The 12,845-nt window shown below is 34.7% G+C and overlaps 2 protein-coding genes and 1 non-coding gene across 3 annotated transcripts; 1 reads left to right on the forward strand and 2 right to left on the reverse strand.

The window, feature by feature from the left end:
• Positions 1 to 1,444: 1,444 nt before the first annotated feature.
• Positions 1,445 to 4,327, reverse strand: LOC105956640 (UDP-glucuronic acid decarboxylase 1). The gene is made up of 7 exons (XM_012980504.2): positions 3,339 to 4,327; positions 2,944 to 3,091; positions 2,783 to 2,862; positions 2,492 to 2,575; positions 2,299 to 2,373; positions 1,949 to 2,041; positions 1,445 to 1,843 (listed from the first exon to the last, which is right to left on the reverse strand). Exons 1-7 carry the CDS (start codon positions 3,963 to 3,965, stop codon positions 1,634 to 1,636), a joined length of 1,317 nt encoding a protein of 438 aa, XP_012835958.2. The 5' UTR covers positions 3,966 to 4,327; the 3' UTR covers positions 1,445 to 1,633.
• Positions 4,328 to 4,549: 222 nt separating this feature from the next.
• Positions 4,550 to 4,623, reverse strand: TRNAR-UCG (transfer RNA arginine (anticodon UCG)). Its single transcript has one exon. It is a non-coding gene; the product is annotated as a tRNA-Arg (tRNA).
• Positions 4,624 to 9,121: 4,498 nt separating this feature from the next.
• LOC105956544 (exocyst complex component EXO70H1) lies at positions 9,122 to 11,324 on the forward strand. Its single transcript, XM_012980392.2, has one exon. It carries the CDS (start codon positions 9,207 to 9,209, stop codon positions 11,109 to 11,111), a length of 1,905 nt encoding a protein of 634 aa, XP_012835846.2. The 5' UTR covers positions 9,122 to 9,206; the 3' UTR covers positions 11,112 to 11,324.
• The last annotated feature ends 1,521 nt before the right edge of the window (positions 11,325 to 12,845 follow it).

The following is a 12,845-nucleotide window of genomic DNA, read 5'->3' on the forward strand; positions in this document are numbered from 1 at the left end:
AACAACTTCTCAACTATGAATCTTCTTTCACGTTCACTCATATAGTGTCAAATTCAACATGATCTTTTCGATTTCGTGGAATATTCGCTAATTTGTATTCGTTTTGTACAAAAATGAAGTTTTTGATGCACCACAATCTGATGTTTACAAGCCAAGAGACACATCTTATGATTATCTTGTTTCAACATGTTGAGCTCGAATAGTACAAAACATGTACAAATTGAAGAATATTCCACTAAATTTGACACCGGAAGGATGAATTTATAAGAAGATTCATATTTAAGGGTGTGATTGTAATTACCTAAACATGATTTTTTTCTTAAATTAACTTTACATCATGGAGCTCGCCGTAATTTGCCTTTAATGTTAAAGCTTTTCTTGTGCTAAAAACTAAAAATGTACTAGTGCTATATGATAAGATAAACTAAGATAGCAGATACTAACAATAGTAATAATTTTATGAAATTTATACAGTAAGTTTCTTTTATTTTTATTTTAATTTTTTTGATATTACTGCATGCAAAAAATGAAAGAGAAAATGGTGAGATGGCCTACCGAATAATAAGTAGCATTAATGAAAAGGAGAGTATACAAGAAATGAATTGGATAAGCAGACAAAACCAACGGTTAAATTTTGCAGCAAATTCTGCTCACATTCAGTCAAGGACAATGTACACACAGTAACATGTACAGGCTCAAAGCTAAGGCCTCGTTTGCTTCTATTGAATTTACAATTTTTTTGAAATTCAGGTTTTCTTCCTCTTATTTATTATTAATTTTTTTTTTGAAATAATGTGATGAATTTAATGTGTGGTGGTGCATGTTAGTAGTTGTTGGGAACAATATCAACAAAAATCCCACCAGATTCAATAATATTTTTCATGATTTTTTTTGAAAAAGAATAAGGAACATATTTTTTGCCTGTTCAACCACTCAATTGGACTAAGTTCCAACTGTTTACCAAATCAGAGCGAAAAATTGGTTCATATTAAAAATACCTAGGGCAAATTTTCGGCCATCATTTAGGGTAAATTTAAATTACGAAAAACCCCCTCTTATTTGGATAATTAAACTACCACTCAATTATGTATTTTCTTACGAAAAAACCCCTCATCCAGTAGGTAAATTTAATATTGTTAACCTATAAAACAATACATAGTTCAGGGGTGGTTGTAATTACTCAAACATGAGGAGTTTTTTCATTATTTGACCTTACCTTATTTAATATACATTCGTTACCAGAGAGAGTTCGCTTTCACAAATCCTGTAACGTTTCATCATCTGCACCCCTGTTACAAAGTTAGAACAAGCAAATATTAGATAAGTATTTATCAGAAAACTTCAACAAAGGAAACTAACCTTTTTAACGGAAATATCGCTCGTAATCTTGCTGAGGTATACAACAACATATGATATCGAAGTCATTTACATTTTACACCACATACACGCGAAGGCAAAACTGTATTTAAAAAGTCGAACCCTAGTCAATATTACAAATATTCTTGAAAAGTTGTTACAAAAATTCAATAACGATATATCAGAGTGTAGTATGTCAAACGGAACATCTAACATACAAACAGGCTTTTGATTTTCTTTCTATACAACACACACGATTTTCCTCCCATTCGTTTTCTCATTTGTTTCCCTTTCCTTCATCTTCATTCAATATGCGGTTTCGAAAATCATTGACCATTCGAGGCAACCCCTCTTTCAATGAAATATTTGGTTCCCAGTTTAAAAGCTCCTTTGCTTTGGTAATATCCGGTTTCCTCTTGTGAGGATCATCCGCAGTGTTTGGTTTGAATTCTATTGTTGCACTTGGATCTATGGTTTCTTTGACAACCTTTAATTTCAGGAAAAAAAATAGTTTATTCAAGAATCTAAATATCATAAATAATAAACCAAAACAACCTCCATAGAGAAAAGAAAACAGTTTATTAGGACAAACCTCAGCGAGCTGTAACATAGTGAATTCTCCTGGGTTGCCCAAGTTGAACGGGCCCACATGCTCGCCTTCCATCAATGCCACCAAACCATCAACCTAACAACATTCATAAAATGAATGTGTAAATAACATGTTCAATATGTATCGAAAATATAATCCTACATTATGATTCTTATATATACAACATTGATCAAATGTGGTATTTGCTTTCGCTACATAGTACGTATTTCAGATTGAATTTTAGTTAAATGTATTTCAGACTGAAATTCATTATAAGAATCCAAACCAATATAATATAGTAATGGCGATACAAGAATGTGAATTATTTCTCGAAGAGAGAAGAAGTGACGTACCAAATCAGACACATATTGGAAGCTTCTTGTTTGTTTCCCATCCCCGTAGATTGTCATGGGTTGTCCACGTATAGCCTGCATAACAAAGCTATGGTCATAAGAATCTTCCATCAATTACAAAAGGCTCAAATTTCCACTTACAACTTCTTGATTTTATCTATCAAGTCACTGAAAATGTGTGTGGGAGACAAACCTGTGCAACAAAGTTGCTGACAACACGCCCATCATCTAGACACATTCGAGGCCCATAAGTATTAAAAATACGTGCAATTCGTACCTATCAAGAAGAGAAAGACGAATACACGTCATAAACAACTAACAAAAGACTAATAAGTAAAGAAGCATCAAGCCACCTAAATTGTATCTCTTCTTATACACTGCCAATATATTTGAAGCACAATTCAATTACGGTTGTGACAGACATATAATCCAAATACAACAAAGTCTCGGAATTCAAGAATTAAAAGTATAGCATGTATATTACCTCAACACCATCGCCCCTATGATAATCCATAGTTAAGGTTTCCGCTGTTCTTTTTCCTTCATCGTAGCAACTCCTTACACCTGATTAATTAATCCAATCAGAAACATAATTATGCAACCAAAAAACAACACAATTATTAAGGATAAGAAAATGCTTCTAACCTATCGGATTAACATGCCCCCAATAAGTCTCTTTTTGCGGATGCTCGAGTGGATCACCGTAAACCTCACTTGTACTTGTAAGAAGGAACCTCGCACCAATTCTCTTCGCAAGGCCCAACATATTAAGTGTTCCCATCACATTTGTCTTGTGATCACACGTCAAGGATCTCAACAACATATTCCAAGTCCGATACACGAAACATATGAACTCGTGTATAGAGTCTGGTTTAATTCGATTAAACCCTAACCATCACAATCGAACATACAAAAGCATAAAAGTACCTATCGTAGTTATAATGGATGTAAACATGCATTATAGTTAAGATCCAAAGTTAGCATCACAAATCACACAAAAATTCACAGTAAAAACACACACACAGAGAGAAAAAGGATATGATAGTCTTGACTGGATTATACTTGTAATGGACGGGGGAAGCAGGGCAAGCCAAATGGTAGATCTGATCGACTTCCAGCAGAATCGGCTCGACAACGTCGTGCCTAATCAACTCGAACCTCGGATTTCCAAACAAGTGCACCACGTTCTCCTTCCTCCCAGTGAAGAAATTATCAATGACGATGACGTCATCTCCCCTGGCGATCAGCTTATCAACCAAATGACTCCCGACGAATCCGGCGCCGCCGGTGACAACAATCCTCTTCCTCTTGGCGCCGATGCCCACCGGAACCCTCCCAACCCCGTTCGAGTACTTGTTGTAATTGCGCCCATCGCCAAAAGGATTCCGAACAGTAGTAACAGCTAATTCGCGGTTCTGAGCGGAGATTCGGGGGCGGGAATCGGAGGAGGAGAGGGCGGAGAGGGAGGGCTGGATGATGAAGAAAGTGGAGCCGATGAGAATTCCGACGAGGATGAAGAGGAGGCGCTGCTCTTTGAGGATGTAGTTGAGGGAGCGGGGGAGGGATCGGGGGTGTTTTAGGGATTTGGGGGAGTAGGGTGGGGTTTGGGAGATTGGGATTTCTTCTTCTTTCCGCGTGCTTGTGGATTGCTTGTGCAATTGCTTCATGGCTTTTTGTGTGTGTGTGTGGTGGTGTTGTGAGGGAGAGGAATTTTTTCTAGAGGGTTTTGTAGAGGATTTGTTGCAGGTCAAATGGAGATGGTTGGCGTGAAGAAGAAGAAGAAGAGGGGATGAAGAAAGGTGGGTGTGGGGTCATCTCGTCTGGTGAATGAATGATGTTTGTTGCTGTTGGTGTTGCAGAAATGCAGAGACACACTGTAAATACATACATACATACATACATACACTGTGTGTATTGGATTCAGATTTGAATGTGTGTGTGTGTCTGTGAGTGTGTGTGAGAGAGAGAGATGGAGGGGAAGAGAGAGAGAGATGAAAAGAATGAAACGTTTTTAACGGTTACAAGTAACGGGCCGGTTTTAGCTGATTATTTTCTATTATGGGCCTTGTTAATATCTTTTTTTCCTATTAGGACCTGAATTTTGTCTCCCATTGAATTTTGATCCATTTTTATTATTTATATTATTTAGATCCGACCCAAATAAACCCAGCCCATTAATAGAGCATAAACAGTTTAAAAAGGCCGAATAATAAATAAAAACATAAAAAAGGTTTCTTTGAATAAAATATATCGACCACAGTGGGAGTCGAACCCACGACCTTCTGATCCGAAGTCAGACGCGCTAATCCACTGCGCTATGCGGTCAAGATGTTATACTTTCGCAGGTAATTTAATATATTAATACCTAGTAAATCTATACCTATGTTTCTTACACGATATGTTAAACTTCAGCAAATGCAGACTGATGGCTTGATGCATCTCTGCACTATGATTTTTTTTTTCTTGCACAAATAATTATACATATAATGAAGGTTTTCATAGAAATGTATTTTTAATATTCAATAAAAATACAAAAATATGTTGTTTGCAGTTACGGGTTTCCGATATCCTTCCATTTTCCAAATAAATAAAAACGGAGCTGATCGATACAAGATCGATATTCAACCAACTTGATAAGTTTTTTTATTTTTATTTTATTGAGTCAAAACTTGATATGTATTGTAATTAACCTCCTTAATTACATTGAGTTGACTTTAAACTAAAAAAATAATTACTTGCAATATCAAATCAAAGTACTACTCCATATGATATCATCAAGAATCGATAAAATATTAATTTATATCCCTCCTATCTTCTTTATTTAATTTTCCTATTCAGAATCTGATAGCTTCGTTAATGCGTATCATGAAATTTTGAAAATGTAACACACATATCAAACTCAAATGCTCTTTTATTTCCCAAAAGTCAATATATTTTTCCATTTGAATTTTTTTATTACCAACTAGATTGAAATCGGAGCCCTAGCTACTAGTACTATATAGGCAATCTCCACCACTTATATTTAATATACATATTAAATTACGAAAGTATAATAATACCTAGCTACGAATATATGTATATATATTCATATTAGATAAGTTTATTGCATGGAAAGATAAGATAAGCGACTTTCACAAAAATATTAAGGCTAGAGCTCTATACATTGCAATCTGCAATTTGATAAAATTTGTAAGGATTGATTATATATATAATTAAATAAACTTAGAACACATATTTTTATTCGATAAACTCTGAAGTTCGACACGAACTCGAATTCAATTAGAAAAAGAATAAATAACAAAATATGTAAAAAAAAAATCAGCTGATATTTTTGAATAGATTTTCCTAACAATTCGTTTAGAAAATTGAAAAATGAATGAAAAATAAAGCTTGTTTCATACCATAACCACTATTCATATAGGTTTAGTGTCTCATTAGATCACCTCTTTGACTATCAAAAGATGACAAGTCAACACACAATACATAATTATAAGATAAAAACCCTATTTTTTTATTTTTTTATTTTTTTATTTTTTGATAAATTATCCCAAAAAATTAGGAGACGTTAATAAAGTTATATCTCTTATGATCTTGTATTAATATTTAAAGAATTAATTGAATTATATATGTTCTTCTAGTATTTACTAATTTATTTACAGTTTATTACAAGTAATTATAACAATGGAATATGCCATCCAATAAATAAAAGACATTTATAAAGTTATACAACAAAGGACTATATTGAAATATTTAGTAGAGTTGAAGGATGATAACGAGACAATAAGCACATAAAGAACTAAAGTGAGACTAATTAAATATTAAGATGGAGATTAATGTCGAGATTATATAAAAGGGTAAAAGAGTAATAACACAAAAATCAGTTAATCTCTCGTTTTCTCCAAAGGACAACAAATGTACGTCAAATGGAACTCATAATTGAGTTTGATTTTCTACAAACACAACAAGTTAGTTAATTGCTCCATATTTCTTCCTAAGTGTACGGAATTAATATGACATAAACAAAATGTGATTAAATTCTTATATGATAAAACTTAAAAGTCAACAATACACATTTCAAAAATTGAAGGCTCGTAATTGATTAATCACGAAAATTAAATTTGAAAACATAAAAATTACCATGACACAAAATTAGGCAGCGTAGCTGCCACAGAATTGACATAGATATTCATTTTTGCATGATTAAGGCGTGGCTCGAAAAATTATTATCTTATTAATTAAGATTTATCTTAGTGACAATTTTTGTTTTTGGCATGATTTTCTTTTTGTACATCAATATTCATAGAGGAAATTAAAATCCGCAGATGCCTTGTTTTCTACGGTACCGAATATTTGTGGAAATAAATAATTTTTGAAAAATAATATTAATTTCCTATTATGGATTAAACCATAAATAATTTACTTTACGTAAATTTCTCATGATTTTCACCAAATTTATTCGACAAATATTGATTGCTGAATTACGATTTGATTTTTCCGGTGACGGATACGTAATAATCATTGTCGTAAATAGCCATCGCCAACACGAAAACAATTTTAATGACAAACAACAAAACTGAACGATATCAGGCCATCAGCATCGGGACATTAATTAAAAGCTGAAAAATCTAAATATATAAATTCCATATAGTTACGAAATCGAATAATGCGTGCGTGTGTGTATAAATATATATGTTAAAATGAGATGTTCAATTTAAATCGCCCTTTGCGAAGTACGCGTAACACATAAAAAAAATGTCAATTTTATTAATTATAATTGTGACCACTAAACGGATTTTAAAGTCCAAAATGTGTACCACTATCATTAATTATTTTAAGAGCTACGTGTGTGGTATTTATTTAAATAAATTGAAATTGATCATGAAAACAAATAGACAGAGTGACAATCTTAACAAAGCAACTATTCAAACTATGATTACAACCTGGTCCGGTATTCGATCCGATTTTAGGAAAATTTGATAAGCTCGATCTAACGATCATGTATTATTTTTAATTGTTGGAATTAAAAATCACAATTTGTTATATATTATAATAATATGGGATTGAGTTTAGACTTTAGATTGAATATCCTTGATATATTTGTTTGAATCTGACTTTTATCATGACTTTAAAACCCAAACACCAAATATTATATTTTGTAAATTTTTTTAGTCAAACTCTTATTACCAAACAAGCAATTAATTGTTTAATTCAAACATATATATAGAGCCTTAGCTGGTGGTGCATTAAGGCAACTTCAATTAATTAATTAATTAATTGTTTCAATATTTTGCAGTATTAATTTTTGTATCCAATTTGCCTGGATAAATATGCAGCTGAACAAACTTTATTAATTGACTCAGTTGAGACGAAGAAGAAGGTGCGCCGATCAAGAGCGCTCGGACTGTAGCTTATGAGAAGACGATTGGTTTTTTTTTTTAAATTAACGGAAGTGTGATAATATTTTCGAGTGATTTTAATCGAAACAAAAAAATGATGTGCCTAAATTATACATCAAATAATAAAAGATCTCATTTTTATTTTTTTATGATATTATTAACATTGACTAATAAGAGTAACATCCCAGAACAGACCGTGATTGTTAGTGGTGAAGACTGAAAGCTTATTGTCAAACAAGAAAATGATGTATATATACACACCATCATTTTCTTGCATATTTGTTAGGAAAAAAGAAAAAAAAAAAAATTAGTTATCAGAGACTTGACCATGATTAGTTGAATCATAATTAATACTATTAAAATAATTATTAATACTATTAAATATTAGTTACTACTTTTTTTTTTTCTTTCAATATTACTAAATAAAATTAAAAAAAAAAGGAAAAAGAAAAGGTTATAGACTTATCAATAATAAATCGTCATACCTTATGTAAACTCCTTTGGATTATTATTTATTTGATAGATAAGTTAATTAGTTTGAATTAAACAGATTCAATTATTATTATTTATTTTTTATTCGATTTCCCTAGGGCTGTGACCAGACGGAGTTGAATTGTGCACAAACATAAATTAATATTTTCAAACACATTAATCTCTATGATGAAAATTGCACAAAATTTGCATATTTTCTTCCCTCAATATTAATTTCAATGGCACAAGTAGCAAAAAAGTATAAACAACTTGATTGCCCTAATTAGAGGCTAACAATTCCACTATTAGACGAGTGATTTGCGCACGATTTCATTACTTTTAACATTTTAATTCTTGTTTTACAATTGACTCAAAGAGTTATATCAATTTCACGAGAATCGAACCAGAAAAAAAAAGTTAATTTACACACGTAAATACTACCTCCACGCAGTAAAAATTGCAGGAAATTACTAATTACACGACCTATATTAATTTTTAATAAAAAAAAACCCGTAAATTCCGGGAAATAATGAAATATTTGCAACGGAACAAATTCCCCGTCAATGGACAACAGCCGGTCCCCCGGGATTCTTCCGGCTCAAGAAACGCGACAATGAGAACCCATATCAAATAACTTTCCAAGAAAGATGCGCACTTTTTAAATTTTAATTAATTAATTAATTATTTATTCTGAAATGCCACCGTAATAAAACTCGTGGTTACTGGTTACTCCATCGGTTGACGTTTCTGTTTTCCCTTACTTGCCACGTGTCATCCCCACACGTCAACACAAACGTGTCCTTCATTTTTATTTTTTTATTTTTTTATTTTTTGTTTACTCCCTAAAGTCATAACAAATTTCAAATCCCGGCATCTCCCCTCCCATTTCAAATCCCGCCCCCCACCCCACCCCCCACCCACCCACGTTTGTTTATATATACGCCATTATATTCTCATTTCTAATTAAACATCTCAAATTAAGAATCTAGAACTGTTTAATCCCTCAAACAAAACATTTTTTTTTTCCGATCACAGCAGAAAATGCCGAGAAAAGGAATGAGGAGTTTGTGTTTCTCACCGAAATTATCTTCTTCTTCTTTCTTCTCTCCCCCTTCTCCTTTACGAATCGGTTATTCTCCATCCCACCCAAGCATCTCCGACTCGGTGATGGACCGGACTCTCGAAATAGCCGAACCGGTCATCGTGAAGTGGGATCCGGAAACCACCACCTTCGCTCGAGTTACCTCTCTCTTCTACGAGAACCGCCGCGAGGCCAGGGAATTCATCAAAACCGTCAACAATTTGCAGAAGGCGATGCACTTCATCGTCAAGGAGGATTCCGGATCTGAAAAGTTGGTTCGAGCGCAGAATCTGATGCAGATTGCAATGAAGAGGCTTCAGAAGGAGTTCTACCAGATTCTGTCCATGAACCGGGCTCACCTAGACCCCGAGTCGGTCTCGACTCGGTCGTCGCGCACATCGACCGGTTCCAGCACTTCCTACAATGAAGACGAAGACGACGATGACGTCATCAGAGCTGCTGATGACTCGATTACCGAAGTTGAAGATGCTTCGCTTTCGGCCATGGCGGATCTGAAATTGATCGCTGAGTGCATGATTTCGTCCGGCTACGCTAAGGAGTGCTTGAAGATTTACAAAATTATTCGGAAATCGATTGTTGATGAAGGAATTTACAAGCTTGGGGTTGAGAAATTGACGTCTTCTCAGATTCATAAAATGGATTGGGAATCTGTGGAGCTGAGAATTAAGAACTGGCTTAACGCCGTTAGAACTGCCGTGAAGACTCTCTTTAACGGCGAGAGGATTCTGTCAGATCACGTTTTCGCCAGCTCAGATTCAATCAGGGAATCGTGCTTTGCGGAGATCACTAAAGACGGAGCCACGCTTCTGTTCGCGTTTCCGGAAAACGTGGCGAAACACAGCAAAAAATGGCCGGAAAAAGTTTTCAGAGTTCTGGATATGTACGCCGGAATCTCCAATTACTGGCCGGAGATCGACTCCATTTTCTCATTCGAATCAACGATCCCCATCAAGTCACACGCGCTGACGTCACTGGTCAAGCTCGGAGAGTTCGTCCGCGCCGCGCTGCACGACTTCGAGTCGGCTATTCAGAAGGATTCCACAAAATCGCCGGTCGCCGGAGCCGGGAACCACAGCCTGACGATCGACGCAATGGAATACCTCTCAAATCTCGCCGATTACAGCAGTATTCTATCGGACATCCTGGCAGACTCTCCGCCGCAGACGAAGAAATTAATGCCGGAATCGTACTTCGGATTCTCCGATACCGAAGAATCTCCGGCGCCGGCGATATCTCTGAAAATGGCGTGGCTGATCCTAGTCCTCCTCTGCAAACTCGACACAAAGGCAAAGTACTACAAAGACGTTTCCCTAGCGTACTTATTCCTCGCCAACAACCTCCAATACGTCGTCGTAAAGGTGCAAACCTCAAACCTGAGATACATCCTCGGCGACGAGTGGCTGACGAATCACAAATCCAAGATCAAACAGTTCGCCGCAAACTACGAGCGCCTAGGGTGGGGCCACGTCATCGACTCTCTCTCCTCGGTCAATCCAACGGCCGAGGACACTCCTCCCGAAAAAGTCAAAGAAACTTTCAAAAAATTCAACGCGTCGTTCGAGCAGGCGTACAGGAAGCAGGGTGTGTGCGTCGTACCGGATAACAAGCTCCGTGACTATATAAAGGTTTCTATCGCGAGAAAGATAATTAGACTGTACCGCGAGTTCTACAACGCCCACAGGCAGAAAATGGTGGGAGAGAGAAATTCTGCAGTAGTTGTCAGATATGCCCCTGAAGATGTGGGCCACCACTTATCGGATCTGTTTTTTGGCAATATTGAGTCAGGGAGTTCTTCGTCATTTTCGTCTCCTTCCCATTCTCAACCACGACGATCAGCTGATTGAGAATTTAAAAAAAAATTAAAAAAATATATTATAGTATATAAATATATAATTAATGCATATTATTACAAGTCCAGAGAATATAATATCATCATAGGAAAGTGTATTTCCATACCTTCTCGGTGATTAATTCTTGTATATGAGTATACAATTTGAGTGGATAAAATGAATTTATTTGGAAGAATTTTATAATAAATTATACTATTTGTGATCAAATGTTGTTTTTTATTTCGTATGTTACCTACGAGAGTTGTGAACCAAACTGGTTAAGGTGACGAGACGAGTTCAACCTAGAAAGTATCGTCAAGAAAAATCGATCTCGAGTCAATTATTAATATGTTTGTACATTTACAATAAGAATAATAAACTATTATTGGGTTTGAAAAATAATAATTGAAAGATGTTTTGTGCAGTCACAAGTTTGAAAACGGCGTCGTAATGGAAACAAACACGCGAACATTCACATGCATGCATAGCTACGTTGCCATGGTCAATCAAATAACGGTTTTTCTATTCCGCTGCAGAATATTATTAATTTCTTCTGTCTATTTTATTTTTTCTTCTCGTCTTCCAGAAACATCCCCCTTAACAATTTATGTTGATTTTGAATTTATTAATTAAATATATATTTTATGATTTCGATGGCTCAAATTTTTTTAATTATATTTTATGAATAATTAATAAATAAATGCAGAGGTAAAAAAAAATCATAGTCTCAGAATAATAAAAACAAAAGAAAAAAAAAGCCACTTTGCAGGAACAAGTCAATCTCCCAAACAAGCCCTCCATCATTTATTCATAAATTAAAAATGAAACAAATTCCAACTATTAAACCGATCACATCGTGTAGTCTATAAAGTATAAACTAAAATTTCATCATATGCAACCAATTCAGTTGAACTTGAACATCATCACCATATATAACGGAATTAATGATTGATGGTGGGGGACGGAGCGGAATGATGAACCGGTCCTCTCGGCAGCTTTCCGAACACATACTTTTCCGCCGGAGAATAGGGTTTTCCTGCAGCCGGCAGCTCTCCGGATACAGATTGTTTCAGGGCGGCAGAGACCGCCACTGGCCTCGCATCTGCACGGTGCCCTAAAAGCACCACCGCCACAAAAAGAGACACATACAACAAGAATGCAGTGAACTTGTTGCCAGCCATCTTCTTCAACACAAAGATATATTCTTGTGAGTTTTTTTTTTTCTTTCTTTTTTTTTTTAATCTAAGTGTTTGAGTTATTCGTTTCTACGAGGGACGATAAATACTATTTTGTAAAACATTTAGTTTTGGAATACTCAAATTGTGATTTATACTAATTCGTTAATTAAAATTTTTTTCTCTTTTTGAGTAAGTAATATCATTAAATTTTTTTTCTCTTTTTGAGTAAGTAATATCATTAATTTTTTTTTCTCTTTTTGAGTAAGTAATATCATTAATTTTTTTTTCTCTTTTTGAGTAAGTAATATCATTAAATTAATTGCGATATTTCTTTAATTCATTATTGTCAAAACGGATATGTTCTAATTAGCCTTTATTGTTTGATTTATACATATGTATATATAATATATATTTTTTATTCAAAATTGATGTGTTAGATTTGAAAGTGTGTGCGTGGCCCGTCTGAATACGGGTCAAGTTTTCAAGCCCAAGAATTTAGATCCAACCCAAAATTTGCCTGAAACTAAGCTCGGCCCAAATTACTAGACTGCCCCAATTCCAGTTCCAGTTC

The sequence above is a fragment of the Erythranthe guttata genome, chromosome 12, assembly GCF_056151865.1.
Source record: "Erythranthe guttata isolate IM_541 chromosome 12, IM_541, whole genome shotgun sequence".
Classification (NCBI taxonomy): Eukaryota; Viridiplantae; Streptophyta; class Magnoliopsida; order Lamiales; family Phrymaceae; genus Erythranthe; species Erythranthe guttata.